We start from the raw sequence: 16,558 nt of genomic DNA on the forward strand, positions 1-16,558 counted from the left end.
GCTCTGAACTGTCAGCACAGAGCAAGACTCAGAGCTCAAACCTACCAACCCTGAGATCATGACCTGAGCCAAAGTCAGACGCTTAACTGACTGAGCCACCCAGGCGCCCCTGGAATTGTTTTCTTAATTTCCTTTTCAAATTGTTCATTGCTAGTGTTTACAAATACAACTTATTTTTATGTGTTGATTTTGTATCCCGCAAATTTGCTGAGTATATTTAGCTCTATTTTTTGGGGGGGGGGGATTCTTTAGGATTTTCTACATAGTAAAATTATTTCATCTGGGAAAGACTTTTACTTCTTCCTTTCCAATTTTCATGCCTTTTGTTTCTTTTTCTTTTCTTTATTTTAAGTAGGCTCCACCCCCAGCCTGAGGCTTAAACTCGTGACCCTGAGATCAAGAGACCATCCAGGTGCCCCTAATGCTTTTTCTTGCTTAACTGATCTGACAGAACTTCCAATACAACGTTGAATGGAACAGTGAAAGCAGAAATCCTTCTCCTATTCCTGATCTTAGAAGGAAAGCTTTCACCATTAAGTGTGATGTTAGTTGTGGGGTTTTCACAGATGCTCTTTATCATGCTAAGGGAGTTTCCTTATTCCTAGTTTGTTGAGCATTTCTCTCTTGAATAGTTGTTAAATTTAGTCTAGTGCTTTTTCTGTGTCAGTTGAGATGATTATGTCAAAATCTTCCTTCATTGTATTAATATAGTGGATTATACTGAGTGATTTTCTTTTTTTTTTTAATTTTTTTTTAACATTTATTTATTTTTGAGACAGAGAGAAACAGAGCATGAACAGGGGAGGGGCAGAGAGAGAGGGAGACACAGAATCTGAAACAGGCTCCAGGCTCTGAGCTGTCAGCCCAGAGCCCGACGCGGGGCTCGAACTCACGGACCGTGAGATCATGACCTGAGCCGAAGTCGGACGCTTAACCGACCAAGCCACCCAGGCGCCCCTGAGTGATTTTCATATGTTGAATCATTCTCGGATTCCTGACATATATCTCACTTGATCATTGTGTGTAATCCTTTTAATATGTTCCAGGATTGGGGGCGCCTGGCTGGCTCATTTGGAAGAGCGTGGGACTCTTGATCTTGGGGTCATGAGTTTGAGCCCCATGTTAGGTATAGAGATAACTTAAACAAATAAATATTTTTAAATATACATATATATGCACACACATATATAAGCTCCAGGATTGTGTTTGCTATTATTCTGTCAAGGATGTTTGTATCTATACTAATAAAGAAAATTGGTCTGTAGTTGTCTTTAAATGGCTTTGATATCTGGATAATATTAGCCTCATAGATGCATCAGGAAGTGTTCCATCCTCTTTTGTTTTGAAAGAGTTGAAAAAAATTAGTGTTAAATCTTTAAATGTTTGGTAGAATTCACCAGTGAAGCCACCTGGTCCTGGGCTTTTCTTTGTTGGGACGTTTGGTTACTCCTTCAATCACTTATAAGTTTGTCCAGACTCTCTATTTCTTCTTGAGTCACCTTTGTATGTTTGTACACCTTCTTGAGTCACCTTTGTAAGGTGTATGTCACCTTAGTGTGTATGTTTCTAAGAAATTTGTTCATTTCACCAGACTATCTAAATTTTTTACGTACAGTTGTTCATAATATTCTCTTATGCAACTTGCATGCAACATTCCATTCATTTCCTACCTTTCCAAGAATCGTGGAAGCTTTCCAAGCTTTTATTCCCCAGGACATCTCATTCATTCCCTAGCTTTTTCTTCCCAGGCTTTTCAGTGTATCTATTTTTTGCCCCAACTTATATCCTTTTCCCCAGGTGTTAGCGGCTGGTTCATTTGCATTTAAATATTTTTTGAGCAACATCCTCCACATAGCTATTTCCCCAATCTGAGAGAGTTCTGACTTAGGGAAGGAAGGAAGGAAGGAAGGAAGGAAGGAAGGAAGGAAGGAAGGAAGGAAGGAAGGAAGGAAGGAAAAAGGCCTTTAGGTTAGTCCTTCAAGGAGCCACCTAAGAGTCAATCACAATTTTTTTTTTGGAAACAAAATCTGGTTTGCTTTCTCCGAAATCTGGAATTCACATTGGGAGTGTGGACTTCCATCTTCAAGACCTGGGAGTGGGGGATTAAGCAAGGGTAAGTTAAAATGATGCAAAACTTTCTTACTGGTTTCAGCCAACTTTTTTTTCTTTTCTAATTTTTTTCATGTTTATTTATTTTTGAGAGAGAGAGAGAGAGAGAGAAAGAGCACATGTGGGGGAGAGGCCCAGAGAGAGGGAGACAGAGAATCCGAAGCAGGCTCCAGGCTCCGAGCTGTCGGCACAGAGCCCGATACGGGGTTCAAACCCACAAACTGCTAAATCATGACCTGAGCTGAAACGAAGAGTCGGTTGTTTAACCGACTTAGCCACTCAGGCACCCCACATTTTTCTTAAGTATTCACTTGGTTGGGGGAGCCTAGGTGGCTCAGTCAGTTAAGCTTCCAACTTTGACTCAGGTCATGATCTCACGCTTCATGTGTTCGAGCTGCACGTCAGGCTCTGCGCTGACGGCTCAGAATCTGGAGCCTGCTTCAGATTTTGTGTCTCCCCTCTCTCTGCCCCTCCCCCATTTGTGCTTTGTTTCTCTCTGTCTCTCAAAAATAAATAAACGTTGGGGCACCTAGGTGGCTCAGTTTGTTAAGTGTCCAACTCTTGATTTCAGCTCGGGTCATGATATCACTGTTGTGAGTTCAAGCCCCACATATGGCTTTGTACTGACAGTGTGGAGCCTGCCTGGGATCCTTTCTCTCTCCCTCTCTCTCTGCCCTTCCCCTGCTCTCTCTCTCTCTCTCTCTCCAAAATAAGTAAACTTTAAATAAGTAAACAAATAAACATTAAAAAAAGTATTCACTTGGTTATGATAAACCTTTGACTATTTTCCAGAGTTCCATAAAGCTTATTCTGACAATTTTTGCCACGTTTTTTTGGTATTTCTGTGGAGGCACAGGACTTAGGAATTCTCTGCCCACCTCTTTCACTGATGTCACCATCATTTTTGTTTTGCCTACTTTAAGACCATATTGGGTACATACGTGCTAAAGATTAGCATATTTCCTGGAGAATTACCGCTCTTATCCTGACGTAGTAATCATTTTTATCCCCAATAATACCCTTTGCATTAATGTCTATTTTTAAAAACAGCTTGGTCAAGCAAATAAACAAAAATAAAAACAGCTTTGTTTATTCTGGTCTTTCACATAAAAGAAATCAAATAAGATGAAGTCATTTGTAACGGGTGCCTGTCACTCAGCATTGTGGTTTCAGGGTTCGTCCATGTCATAACATTCCTCTTTATTGCTGAATACTATTCTATTGTAAGGATGCCCCATTTTCTTTATCCATTTATCAGTTATGGACATTTAGGTTCTTTCCACATTTTGGCTATTATGAATAATAATGCTATGAATATCCATGTACAAGTCTTTGTGGAACATGTGTTCGTTGCCTTAAAATGTATTTTCCATCACACTAATTTAGGATAAGCCAACCTAGTTTTTGGTAATATTTGCTTCTTACATTTTCCCATCCCTTTACTTTCAATCTTTCTGTAATTAAATAGAATAGTTTGTAATTAAAATATAGCTTCATCTCATTCTTTTGCCCAATCTCATAACTTCTGTCATTTTACTGGAAAATTTAATCTATTCACAATCGTAGTTACTATTATTTTTGGATTTGTATCTATCATATCATGAAACTTCCTGTTCTACATTTTGTCTTTCCTCCTTTCTTATCTTTTACATCGAGCTTTATTTCCTCCTAATCCCCACTAGTTTGGAACTTACATACATTTGTTTGTTTGTTTGTTTGTTTGCTTTAGTTGCTTTACGTTGTGAATATTTAATCTAAAGGGAATGACGGGGCGCCTGGGTGGCGCAGTCGGTTAAGCGTCCGACTTCAGCCAGGTCACGATCTCACGGTCCGTGAGTTCGAGCCCCGCGTCGGGCTCTGGGCTGATGGCTCAGAGCCTGGAGCCTGTTTCCGATTCTGTGTCTCCCTCTCTCTCTGCCCCTCCCCCGTTCATGCTCTGTCTCTCTCTGTCTCAAAAATAAATAAAAACGTTAAAAAAAAAATTTTAAAGGGAATGAATATTTCTTATCTATTCTCAGAAAATAAAAGAACCATAGAATATTTCAACTTTTATCATCCCTCCCATTATACATTAAAAAAACAAACTTACTTTGGGCACCTGGGTGACTCAGTCAGTTGAGCATCCGACTCTTGATTTTGGCTCAGGTCATGATTCCAGGGTTGTGGGATAGAGTCTCATGTCTGCTCCACACTGAGTGTGGAGCCTGCTTGAGATTCTCTCTCTCTCTCTCTCTCTCTCTCTCTCTCTCTGTCTCTTTCTCTCTCTCCTTCTGCCCCTCTCCCTCACTCTCTAAAATAAAATAAAATTAGGGGTGCCTAGTTGGCTCAGTCGGTTAAGCGATTGTATTGTTCATGAGTTCCAGGCCTGTATCCGGCTCTGCACGAACAGTGTGGAGGTTGCTTGGGATTCTCTCTCTCTCTCTCTCTCTCTGTGCCCTTCCCCTGCTTGCTCTGTCTCTCTCTCCAAATAAACATTAACATTTTTTTAATTAAAAAAAAACTTTCGAAACATTCACAGATTGAAAAGAAATTGTAAAGATAGTACAGAGAGGTCCTATGTATGCTTCACCAAATTTCCCCAATGGTTAATCTTTCATAATTATAATACAGTATCAAAACCCAGAAATTGACACTTATGTGCACAGTCGTTTATCACATGTATTAATTCGTGTAACTACCACCACAATCAAGATACAGAGTATTCCATCACCACCAAGATCTCATTCATATCCCTTTTTAGTCATATCCATTACTTTCCCCCAACCATCTCTAACCCCCAGCAGCCACTAATCTGTTTTCCATTTCTACACTTTTGTCATTTTGACAAAGTTATATAAAATCCTACCAGATATGACCTTTGGAGATTAGCTGTTTTTTGCCATTCAGATCAATCAGAGTTGTTGTGTACATCAGTAATTCATTCCTTTTTATTGGCAAGCAGTATTCAATGGTATGGATGTACCATAATTTTGTTTGTTTCTACTTTTTGACTTGAATAAAATTTCTATAAATAATCATGTACAGGTTTTTGTGTGGACATAAGCTTTCCTTTCTCTGGCATAAATGCCCAAGATTATAATTGCTCGGTCTGTTTTATTTGGATTTTAAAGAAACTACCTAACTTTCAAAGTGGCTATGATATTTTATATTCCAACCAGCCACATATGAGAGATCTGAGTTCTCTGCATCCTCTTTGGCACTTGGCATTGTCATTATTACTTTTAAGTTTATTTGTTTATTTATTTTGATAGAGAGTGCAGGAGTGGCAGAGAGAGAGAGAGAGAGAGAGAGAGAGAGAGAGAGAATCCTAAGCAGGCTCCGCACTGTCAGTGCAGAGCCCAATGTGGGTCTTGAACTCACAAACTGAGTTTATTACCTGAGCTGAAACCAAGAGTTGGATGCTTAACCGACAGACACACCCAGGCACCCTGGGCATTGTCATTTTTTACTTTAGCAGTTCTAATAGGTATATGGCAATAATCTTATTGTGGTTTTAATTTTCCATTTCCTTAATGGTTTAGTAAAATGTTGAATATATTTTCATGAGCCATTTGACATCCATGCAGCCCCTTCAATAAAATATGTCTTTGTGAATTTTGCTTATTTTCTTCTTCTTCTTCTTCTTCTTCTTCTTCTTCTTCTTCTTCTTCTTCTTCTTTACTGTTGTGTTTTGAGAATTCTTTATATATTCTAGAAACTGGGCATGTGGATATGTGGTTTGGAGATATTTTCTCCCAGTCTTAGCTCGTCTTTTTATCTTCTTAACAGGAGCTTCGAAAGAGCAAAAACGTTTTAAATTTTGATGAAGTCCAATTAAATTTTTTTCTTTTAAGGATTTTACTTTGGTGTCTTATTTAGAAACGCTTCAAGCCCTACGTCCCAAGATTTTCTCCTGTGTTTTTTTCTATAATTTTTAGTTTCAGATTTGACATTTTTTAAAATGTTTATTTATTTTTGAGACAGAGACAGAGCATGAGTTGGGGAGGGGCAGAGAGAGAAGGAGACACAGAATCGGAAACAGGCTCCAGGCTCTGAGCTGTCAGCACAGAGCCCGACGCGGGGCTCGAACTCACGGACCGCGAGATCATGACCTGAGCCCACTGAGGCACTCAGGCGCCCCCATATTTGACATTTAAATCCATGATTCATTATACAGAGTTCACTTCTGTATAAGGTTCACTTTTCTGGCTAGTTGATATCCAACTGCTCCCGCACCATTTGTTAAAAGACCACCATCCCTCTATTGCATTACTTTTGTACCTTTGTCAAAATTCACTTGGCTGCTCTTGCGGGGGGCTATTTCTGCTTTATTTTGTTCAGTTCATCTTGTGTCTATCTCTCTGCCAATACCACCTAGTTTCGATTTGTTACTATATAATAAGTCTCAAAATCTGGTAGATTTCTCCCAGTTTTTCAATATTGTTTAAGCTATTCTAGTTCCTTTGCCTTTCCATCCCCATTAAAAAATTTTTTTTAATGTTTTATTTATTTTTGAGACAGAGAGAGACAGAGTGTGAGGATGGGGAGGGGCAGAGAGAGAGCAAGACACAGAATCCGAAGCAGGCTCCAGGCTCTGAGCTGTCAGCACAGAGCCCGTCGGGGGGCTGGAACTCACAGACCGTGAGATCATGACCTGAGCGGAAGTCAGCCGCTCAACCGACTGAGCCACCCAGGCGCCCCTCCGTATACATCTTAGAATAATCTTGTGTATAGCAACAACAATCTTGCTGAGTTTCTGATAGAAATTGCATTGAACTTTATCAATCTGGAGAGAATTAACATCGTCACTATGTTGAATCCCCTGATCCGTAACATGATATAGATTCCCATTTATTTAGATCTGCTTTGAGGTCTTTCATCAGCCTGCTGTAGTTTTCAGCCTCCAAATCCTGTACATGATTTGTTAAATTGACACTGAAGTATTCCTTTTTTCTTCTGAGGAATTGGAAACATTGCTGGTGTATAAAGTACCATTTTATAATACTTTTGCATATACTTAATTTTTATCTCGTGTTTCAGCCCCCAAATTAGGATTGGTTTTCTGCAATCAGTTCAAAAGTTTATACTTTGTTCCCCATTGCTTGTAGCTCTCCTTTCCTCTTCATCCGTTTTCCTTCCTCTGAAAGAACATCTTTTAAAGGTTCTGTCACTAAGCTCTTCCTTCTAAACTTTCTACATATTTTAAGATGGTTTTCTTTTGCCCTTGCTCTTAAATGAGTTTACTTATGTAGAAAGTTCCAAACCGCCATTTTCTCTCCAACTTTGATACTATTCCATTATTCTGACCTCTAGCATTGTTTTTCTTAAGTGTACTGTATGTGGACAGTCTGAATAGGCTCTTCCTAATTGCCACGATGATCTTTCTCTATGGTGTTCAGTTGTGTTTCCACCATGAAATGCCTCATTAGGGATTTAGTTTAAACCTGTTGGTAACTCATTTTGCTTTCTAAAATTTTTCTTTAATGTTTATTTTTGAAAGAGAGAGACAGAGCGTTAGTGAGGGAGGAGCAGAGAGAGAGGGAGAATCTGAAGCAGGCTCCAGGCTCCGAGCTGTCAGTGCAAAGCCTGACACGGGGCTCGAACTCACTAACCGTGAGATCATGAGGTGAGCCAAAGGCAGAGGTGTAATCGACTGAGCCAACCAGGCGCCCCTAGCTGGGCTTTTTAATTCCACATTGGGTTGTTTCAAATATTTTATTGTCATAAATGCTTCTCACTTGATATATTTTTCACTCGAGTGGCTGTTTTTTGTTTCTATAAATTTTCTGGTACTGTCTTTACACTTGTTTATTCTGATTAACACTCTCAACACTCTCTATTCTATTTCTTAAAGTTCCTGAAGAGTCTAATGATCTTTTTCTCTTTTGTGCCACTTGTATTCATTTGTGGCAGGTAGACTGTTCCCTCCTATGGTTTGTACTTTGGGGAAGAAAGTGGAGCTCACTTTTGGCAGACAATTTATGCAGCCTACATTGAGGATGTCACTCTCCGTAAAGAATTTGTTTCTTCCAGGGGCGCCTGGGTGGCTCAGTCGGTTGAGCGTCTGACTTCAGCTCGGGTGATGATCTCACGGTTGGTGGGTTCGAACCCTGCGTCTGGCTCTGTGCTGACAGCTCAAAGCCTGGAGCCTGCTTCGGAGTCTGTGTGTCTCCCTCTCTCTCTGCTCCTCCCCCACTCACACTCTGTCTCTCTCTCTGCCTCTTGAAAATAAATGTTAAGGGGCGCCTGGGTGGCGCAGTCGGTTAAGCGTCCGACTTCAGCCAGGTCACGATCTCTCGGTCCGTGAGTTCGAGCCCCGCGTCGGGCTCTGGGCGGATGGCTCGGAGCCTGGAGCCTGTTTCCGATTCTGTGTCTCCCTCTCTCTCTGCCCCTCCCCCGTTCATGCTCTGTCTCTCTCTGTCCCAAAAATAAATAAAAATGTTAAAAAAAAAAAAGAAAATAAATGTTAAAACAAAAAATTAAAAAAAAAATGTTTCTTCCAGGTGCTTGAGGGGCAGTCAATCCAAGGAGATGCTTGACGCATTAACTTATGAGCTTATGTTTCCAGGCCACATAAATAGTATTAATTCAAGATCCAAATATATATGAATACAAGCTTCCAGCTAAACAATTTCAGGGGAAGAGCTCCCTCCTCTCCCAGCCCAGAGCCCACGCCAAAATAAGACAAGCTTCCCCCGTCCCTTCCTGAGGGGTCAGATTGTTTTTCCAGTCTACTTTGTGGTGAAGATTGTAGCTCTTAAAAGGGTCCTGGCTGTGTAATGGGGAGTTATTTTCCGAGCCCCAAAGTCAGGTGTACCTTGTGGGTTTTCCGTTTCCTTTTCAGTTCTCCCTGGGCACTGGAGATTGTAATTTCTTTATGGTAGGCTGGGGTTTACCATCATTTTGTTTTTTGTGTTCTTTGGCAATTCTAGGTGTTCTGAATTGTATGGAAGAAGTTTTGTTTACAGCATTTTTTGAGGTAGGCTTTACACCCAGCGTAGAGCCTAACATGGGGCTTGAACTCACGACCGAGATCAAGACCTGAGCTGAGATCAAGAGTTGGACACTTAATCGAGCAAGACACCCAGGTGCCCCTGTTTACAGCGTTTAAATGAAATCATGGGGGCATACAGCAACGTAGCAGACCATGGAGTCAGGCACAGCATTCTGAATCCTGCTTGTTACACATAATAGCTCTGTAACTATAGGCAAACAGTTCATCTTTCTAGCTATCAGTTTCTCCTATAAAGATAAGGTTGACGTGAGGATTGTATTAATAAAGGCTATAAAACACTATTATAGTGCCTAGACTATCTCAAGTACTTAACAAATTACATTTTCACCTAAAAAAGTTTTTTTAATGTTTTTGAGAGAGAGAGAGCAAGCAGGGGAAGGACACAGAGAGGGAGACACAGAAACCGAAGCAGGCTCCAAGCTGTCAGCAGAGCCTGATGCGGGGCTCGAACCCATGAACTGTGAAATCATGACCTGAGCTGAAGTAGGACACTTAACCAACTGAGCCACCCAGGCGCCCCTACATCTTCACTTTTTAATAATTTTTACAAAATAAAATGGTATGTTGTTAGGAGTGCAGATGTACGTCATGTTTCTACTTTTACCTTTTTTTAAACTTGGGGCACCTGGGTGGCAGAGTGGGTTAAGCATCGGACTTCAGCTCAGTTCATGATCTCATGGTTTCGTGAGTTCGAGCCCTGCATCAGGCTCTGTGCTGATGGCTCAGAGCCTGGAGCTTGCTTCAGATTCTGTCTCTCCCTCTCTCTCTCAAAAAAAAATTTTTTTTTAATTAAAAAAATAAAAGTAGCAATAAGACTGATTCCAACAGTAGACACATTTTCCAATTATTTATATATACATAAGGCACTGCTATTACCTGTCAATAGAGTAATAATACCACACTCTGACCACATCTGTGAACACAATAGTTTAAAAAGGATGACGAAATAAAGATTATCACATGAAATAAGGCACAGCTGTGAAGTCTCAAAGAGTTGAGGTTGCACACAATGTTTTGGTCCAGAACCCACTTACCCATCAGGGTTGTCCAAAAATAGAACAAGCTGCTTCACAAAAAGGGTACTGGTCGTTTGAAGTATTCAAAAGCAGAAAATGAAGGACCACTTAAGAGCCACAACAGAAAGGATTCCTTTATTGAGACATGCTAGAAGTTAATGGTGAAATAAAAGGAGAAAAAACTATTTGGATAACCGTCTCATGACACTAATTTAAAAATACCATGCATACTGCAAATAAGGAAGAGACTGGCAAACCCCAAACCGAACTTCTTAAGTAGGTTAAAAACACTGAAAACCAAACTTCAGAATTTTTTTTAGGTCATTAAAATTGAGGGATGCCTGGATGGTTTGGTCGATTAAAAACATTTGACTCTTAATTTCGGCTCAGCTCACAATCTCAGGTTGTGCGATTGAGCAAGGAACCTGCTTGAGATTTTCTCTCTCCTTTGCTCTCTGCCCCTCCATTTGCTCTCTCGACAAAAAACAAAAATCTTAAAAAAAAAACTGAGTAACAAGAGAAGCTTTTCTCATGCCTAATTCCATTCCAGGCTAACCATACCATCATTAAAAATTCTCTTCTGAATATATGTTCTTATGATTACATTGTCATTTTCCCCCTTCAGTACAGACGGCCCCTTGAAGGTAAATCCAAATATTAAACACAGTATTTGAAAAAGGAGTCACAGAAAAGTCAGAATTAAATTTTATTTCACATTGGTAGAAACCATGAAAAAGATTTACATCGTCCCACATAACAGCACATTTCAACAGAATATTTCTTGCCATAAATTAGATCTTGTTGATTTATATAACTGAAACAACAATTTATATTCTTCAAGGTAAAGCAAAATGACTTAGTAAATGATTGTTTAAAAATTTTTAATCCAGACATAAACATATGGCTTCATTATTAACATTCTGTACAATCCATTACTAAATTATTTCCATTATCAATTAGCACCCATTTATAAAGATGCATCCCTAACACTGTTTTAGTCAGTTGGAATACAGCAGAAAAATTAACAACAGATCAGAAATATCAAGTGTACATTTTTGCTACATGTTAAACTGTGATAACTACACCATATGTATTGAGTTGTGATTCATTGTTGTCACCCATACATGTTTTCAAATCATTTTTACCAATAATCTGAAAAATTCAACTATGTAAAATCAAATAAAAAAAAACATCTGACTAAAGTGAAGTCTTCAAATAAGTCCATTGGCAGATAAAAATAAAGCAAATTTTTCTAATGGATTGTTCATTTCCTACAGTAGTTGGTTTCAAACATATGTACAAACTAAAACTATGCTACGAAGAGAATCATCTTAGAGCAAATCATCTTAGAAATTACAGTTTTTAAAATCTGTCTTAAATATTCGAGAACATACTAGAATATGACATAATTACCCTTCCATTAATTACAGAAAAATACAACCACAGAATTATTCCAATTATCTAGACTGAAGATTCTAATAACTATATCGGTCTAACTTTGGACTAAGTAAGGTATAGTTTAAGAAGTAAGTAGTGTAGGAAGTTTAAAGTGATGTCAGGTGTCTTTATGTAAGTGTAAATACATTTAAAATACCATCAAATCTGTGATCCAGAATGTCAAATTACAGCATGTATTGGCAGGAGAGGTCTACAGCAAGGAGCCAATATTTGGTCTTTTATGAAGGATAAAAAAGAAAACACCTTTCTGGAGAGGAAAAAAAAAACCTTAAATAGAAATGATATCAGGGAAAGTAAAGCCTGGTCCCCAAAATAAAAGGGCCATCAACTGGAGAGAGCAATATTACTCTTTACTGACACTTAGAAGCATTACTCCCGTTACTGGGAATAATGCAGTAACACCTCACTCTCATTATGTAGTGCAATCATTAAGTATGTAAGGAACACATATATAAAAATACACATAATGCATGGTGTCTACATTTTGGAGTAAGTCTGCAGACTAAGTCACAAGATGCACAAATAATTCATATCCTAACTGTTCCTTTATACCTGAACAAATTCTCATTAAGCATACTGATAATTTTCAAATGATGTAATAAAAAATCTGGTTACAGTATTTTATTATTTTGCTGAATTACATTTGGGAAAAAGTCAGCTGCTTCACCTATTTTAATACTAGTATATTCTGAATCATACAAATACACGTATAGAAACTTAAAAGACCATTATTTCCCACAAGGAGATATTATTACGTAGTCTGTGTTATCGGTGCGTATTTGCAAAACATTTTAACACTGCAAACTTCCGAAGTTTCAAGATTGGGCACGGGAAAAGGTTTCTACACTACTACAACGATGCTGGTGTGTACTTCGACACAAGGCCTCTTAGTGACGTCAATCAATTGGAGGTAGAAGTTTATCAATGAATTGCTTGATATCCATCATTTCCTGTTTGGAATAAAGTGATTTAACAAGCTGTTACAAAATCAGAAATTAAATCCCCACTAAAATACCACCAAATAAATCTGCAGTGTGCCTAGGTAAGGCGAAACCACATTTTCACTTCTATTAAATGAAAAGTTGTAACAGAGAAATGAGGCTACGATAGAAAGTTCAGAACATTTCCCGTGACTATGATGATTATTGTACGTTCAAATGATAGTTCCCAACTATTTTGAGGTCCCATGAAAATGGTCTGCACTTTGCTCTACTTGAACAAAACACTGGGGCTGAGTGCGGACAAAGGGCCTTAGGAGTGACAACACCTATCCCGAGAAGTATCAGTAAGGATACAATTACTGTCAACTAAGCTTGGGTGGAAAAACCTAGCTTTTAGCCTTCCCTCATTAGAATGAAATGCTAAATCCATAGCATAAAATATTTTGTGCCTTTTATCTCTTCTCACTTTCTGCTCCTAATCATTCAGTCCAGTGTTCTCCAATGTGATTGCAAAGAATCATCAGCTTTTATTTTACTTTTTTTTTTCCTTTGTATGTAAGCTCTATGCCTGACATGAGCCTTGAACTCACAACTCCAAGATCAAGAGTCACATGCTTGGGGCATCTGGCTGGCTAGTCAGTACAGCATGAGACTCTTAATCTCGCGGTTTTGAGTTCAAGCTCCTCACTGGGTGTAGAGATTACTTAAATAAAATCTTAGAAGAGTCACATGCTCTACCAACTGAACCAACCAGGTGCCCCAATAGAGCTTTTTTTTTTTTAACGTTTATTTATTTTTGAGACAGAGAGAGACAGAGCATGAACGGGAGAGGGTCAGAGAGAGAGGGAGACACAGAATCTGAAACAGGCTCCAGGCTCTGATCTGTCAGCACAGAGCCCGACGCAGGGCTCGAACCCACGGACCACGAGATCATGACCTGAGCCGAAGTCGGACGCCCAACCGACTGAGCCACCCAGGCGCCCCTAGAGCTTTTATTTTAAAAACACATCTATACAAACACAGATACCTGAGTTTACCTGCTAACCCCCAATGTGCTGAATCAGAAATGCAGAGTTTGATTGGTGGCTCAGTCGGTCAGACATCCGACTTCAGCTCAGGTCATGATCTCATGGTCTGTGGGTTGGAGCCCCGTGCTGGGCTCTGTGCTGACAGCTCAGAGCCTGCCTAGAGCCTGCTTGGGATTTGGTGTCTTCCTCTCTCTCTGCCCCTCCCCAGTTTGCGCTCTCTCAAAAATAAATAAAGGTAAAAAAAAAAAAAGAAATGCGGAGTTTGAAGTTCTGGTGTCTGCATTTCTATTAGGCTCCAGGGTATTTGTAATGTAAAGCCTACTTTGAAAAACACTGCTCTAAATGTGGATGGAACTGGAGAGTGTGATGCTAAGTGAAATAAGTCAGGCAGAGAAAGACAGATACCGTATGTTTTCACTCTTATGTGGACCCTGAGAAACTTACCAGAAGACCACGGGGGAGGGGAAGGGGAAAAAAGAGAGAGGGAGGGAGGCACACCATAAGAGACCCTTAAAAACTGAGAATAAACTGAGAGTTGAAGGGGGGTGGAGGGAGGGGAAAGTAGGGGGTGGGCGTTGAGGAGGGCACCTGTTGGGATGAGCACTGGGTGTTGTATGGAAACCAATTTGCCAATAAATTGCATATTAAAAAAAAAAAAGAAAAAAGAAAGAACCCACTGCTCTAGACCCTCAGTCCCTCCTGGATCCTGAGTGTCAGCCCACCTGCTTTCTGGATTCAAAACTTGCCGACAGTTTCAACCATGTTCTCAGTAACACCCTAGAATCCTAGGCCCCTTGTCTTTCTGGATAAATCATATTAATACCTCTTTTCTCTGCCCCTAAAGCAAACGATTCAGACCCACTCAGTGGTTGCAAAGCTAAGTTAAGTTGGACTACCTTAACGACTGGTAATCAGTTTTTATTCTAGACCTTTTCAAGCCTCCAAACCAATGCAGGCCTCCTTCACTCTTGCCAAGTGACCATATCTCCCACTTCACTGAAAAGACAAAGAAGATCTCAAGTGAGCTCTCAACTATTACCCACCTCAACAATCCTTGTTTATATTCATCCATCCTATTCTAGATTCTTAAGTGATGTTCTCCTCTTTGAAGGCAAGCACTACCCATTTTAGGGCTTTAAACTACATTATTATTTGATCTCCCTAAGATTCTCCCATTAGATTATTATCTTCTCTTCACTTCATTTTCTCCCTCCTTCTTCCCCACCCATGGGAGTCTTTTTCTCCCATTGACTAAAGAGCCTTCCTACTCTTTCCCCCTTTCACAAAAACCTTTTTAATAAAGGTCCTTATCCCTATCTAGTTCACTCAATCCGCTGCAGGCTCCATTTCCAAGCATCCAAGGTCACAGATGGCTTTCTTCCTGGCCTGTTTTTCCTTAATTGTTCTCTGAATCATGGGACACTCTTCCCCTCCACTCTGAAATTCTTTTTTTCCTTAAATAATTTAACCAATTAAAAAAAAAAGTTTGCACATGTATGTACGTATATACGTATGCAACCTCTACACCCAGCTTGGGGCTCAAACTCAAAACCAGTATCAAGAGTCGCAACACACTCTTCTGACTGAGCCAGCCAGGCACCCAACCGCTCTGAAACTCTCTCCTCTCGTACTCTCATTCAACACCTAACTCCTTTCTAATCCTACCCCCCTCAAACAAGTTCTACCCCTCAGCTTTTTTCCTGATATTCCCCCATGGTAATTCTTCAGTGATCAATAATATTGGCCATTATTCTAAATCTCTACTACAGGCCTGAGCTCCAGACAAGTATTTCCAACATCCCATTTTGCTATGATGGGGGTACATCAATCTCAGTACGTTCACTAAACTCAATCATTATTATCGTCTCCTCCGTTACCCTAAAACTCTTCCTTGTAACTACTTTATGAGGACACCCAGCTTTTCATAAGACTATGGCCCAACTGGTCAGCTTGCTTTCCCTACCCCACAGTCCTTTCTCTGTACACCTGCTATCCAAATCCTACCCATTCTTTCAAATCCAGCTCTTCCTTCATGATCTCTGTACTTCCCAAAACAAAAGGAATCTCAGCTTTTCTCAGTTTTCTAGAATGCTTTTAAAAACTTCTAATATAACACGTATCACATTCTGCTTTCTACACATTTGGATATATACCCTTCTCCCCTATTAAATTTCAATTAATTTAGCTTAAATTGCAATAAAAAGGACTGTTTTTTATTTGTCTTTGAATTATGCACAAAACTTGCATGTAATAGGAAAAACAGTGAATATCTGTTGAATCAAACTGAAGAAACTCTAAGTCCTCACCTATGATTCAATGTGAATTCATTAATTAACTCCTTTAAATACCCAAGGAATCAAATGCTACTTAAGTTAAAAACATCACATGGAAAAGTGGTAAATATGTCTCTGCTTCCAAACAGTTACCTGCTGACATGAGCTGTGCATCATGCCTTGGTAGGTTTTGAAGGTTACATTGGCTGGGTTTACTAACATTTTTAGCTTTTCAGAAGTAAGAGAAGCAATCATTAGGGGAACTAAAGGGTCGCAATCTCCATGGCACTGAAGAATAGCAATATCTCTATTAACGCCACTGATAGGACCCTGCAAAAAAAAAACAAAAAAACCAGTATCATTTATTCAAATGTATAGAGCATTATGCCAGGCATTTACAACTGCAGATAGATATGCACGTACATATGTTATTACTTACATCACAGGTTCTATTCGGCCACGGGAATAAAATTCCTTCCATCCCTATGCTCCCCACAACTCTTTATTTAAACTTTTACAGGACAGGGCAAGTGGGTGATGGGCACTGAGGAGGGCACCTGTTGGGACGAGCACTGGGTGTTGTATGGAAACCAATTTGACAATAAATTTCATATAAAAAATAAATTTAAAAAAATAAACTTTTACAGGACACATGATTATCCTGTCTTGTATTATTATTTTGCCAACGAACTGGTTCCTTGAAGCAGACTGTATCTTAATTATTCTTTATTATATTCAG

General features: G+C 39.5%; 1 protein-coding gene across 1 annotated transcript in view; it reads right to left on the minus strand.

Annotated features, from left to right (window-relative positions):
- Nucleotides 1–10,812: 10,812 nt before the first annotated feature.
- LYPLA1 (lysophospholipase 1) overlaps nt 10,813–16,558 on the minus strand; it is a 31,335-nt gene continuing 25,589 nt past the window's right edge. Inside the window, exons 8-9 of the mRNA XM_047073929.1 lie at nt 15,973–16,149; nt 10,813–12,527 (exon numbers count right to left, since the gene is read on the minus strand). Of these exons, the coding sequence (XP_046929885.1) occupies nt 12,474–12,527; nt 15,973–16,149 (231 nt within the window). The 3' untranslated portion in view covers nt 10,813–12,473. The remainder of the gene's footprint in view (nt 12,528–15,972; nt 16,150–16,558) is intronic.

The sequence above is a fragment of the Lynx rufus genome, unplaced genomic scaffold (assembly GCF_022079265.1).
Source record: "Lynx rufus isolate CCGP_SWC_20201006 ecotype Redwood Valley unplaced genomic scaffold, mLynRuf1.p SCAF_12, whole genome shotgun sequence".
NCBI classification, from domain to species: domain Eukaryota; kingdom Metazoa; phylum Chordata; class Mammalia; order Carnivora; family Felidae; genus Lynx; species Lynx rufus.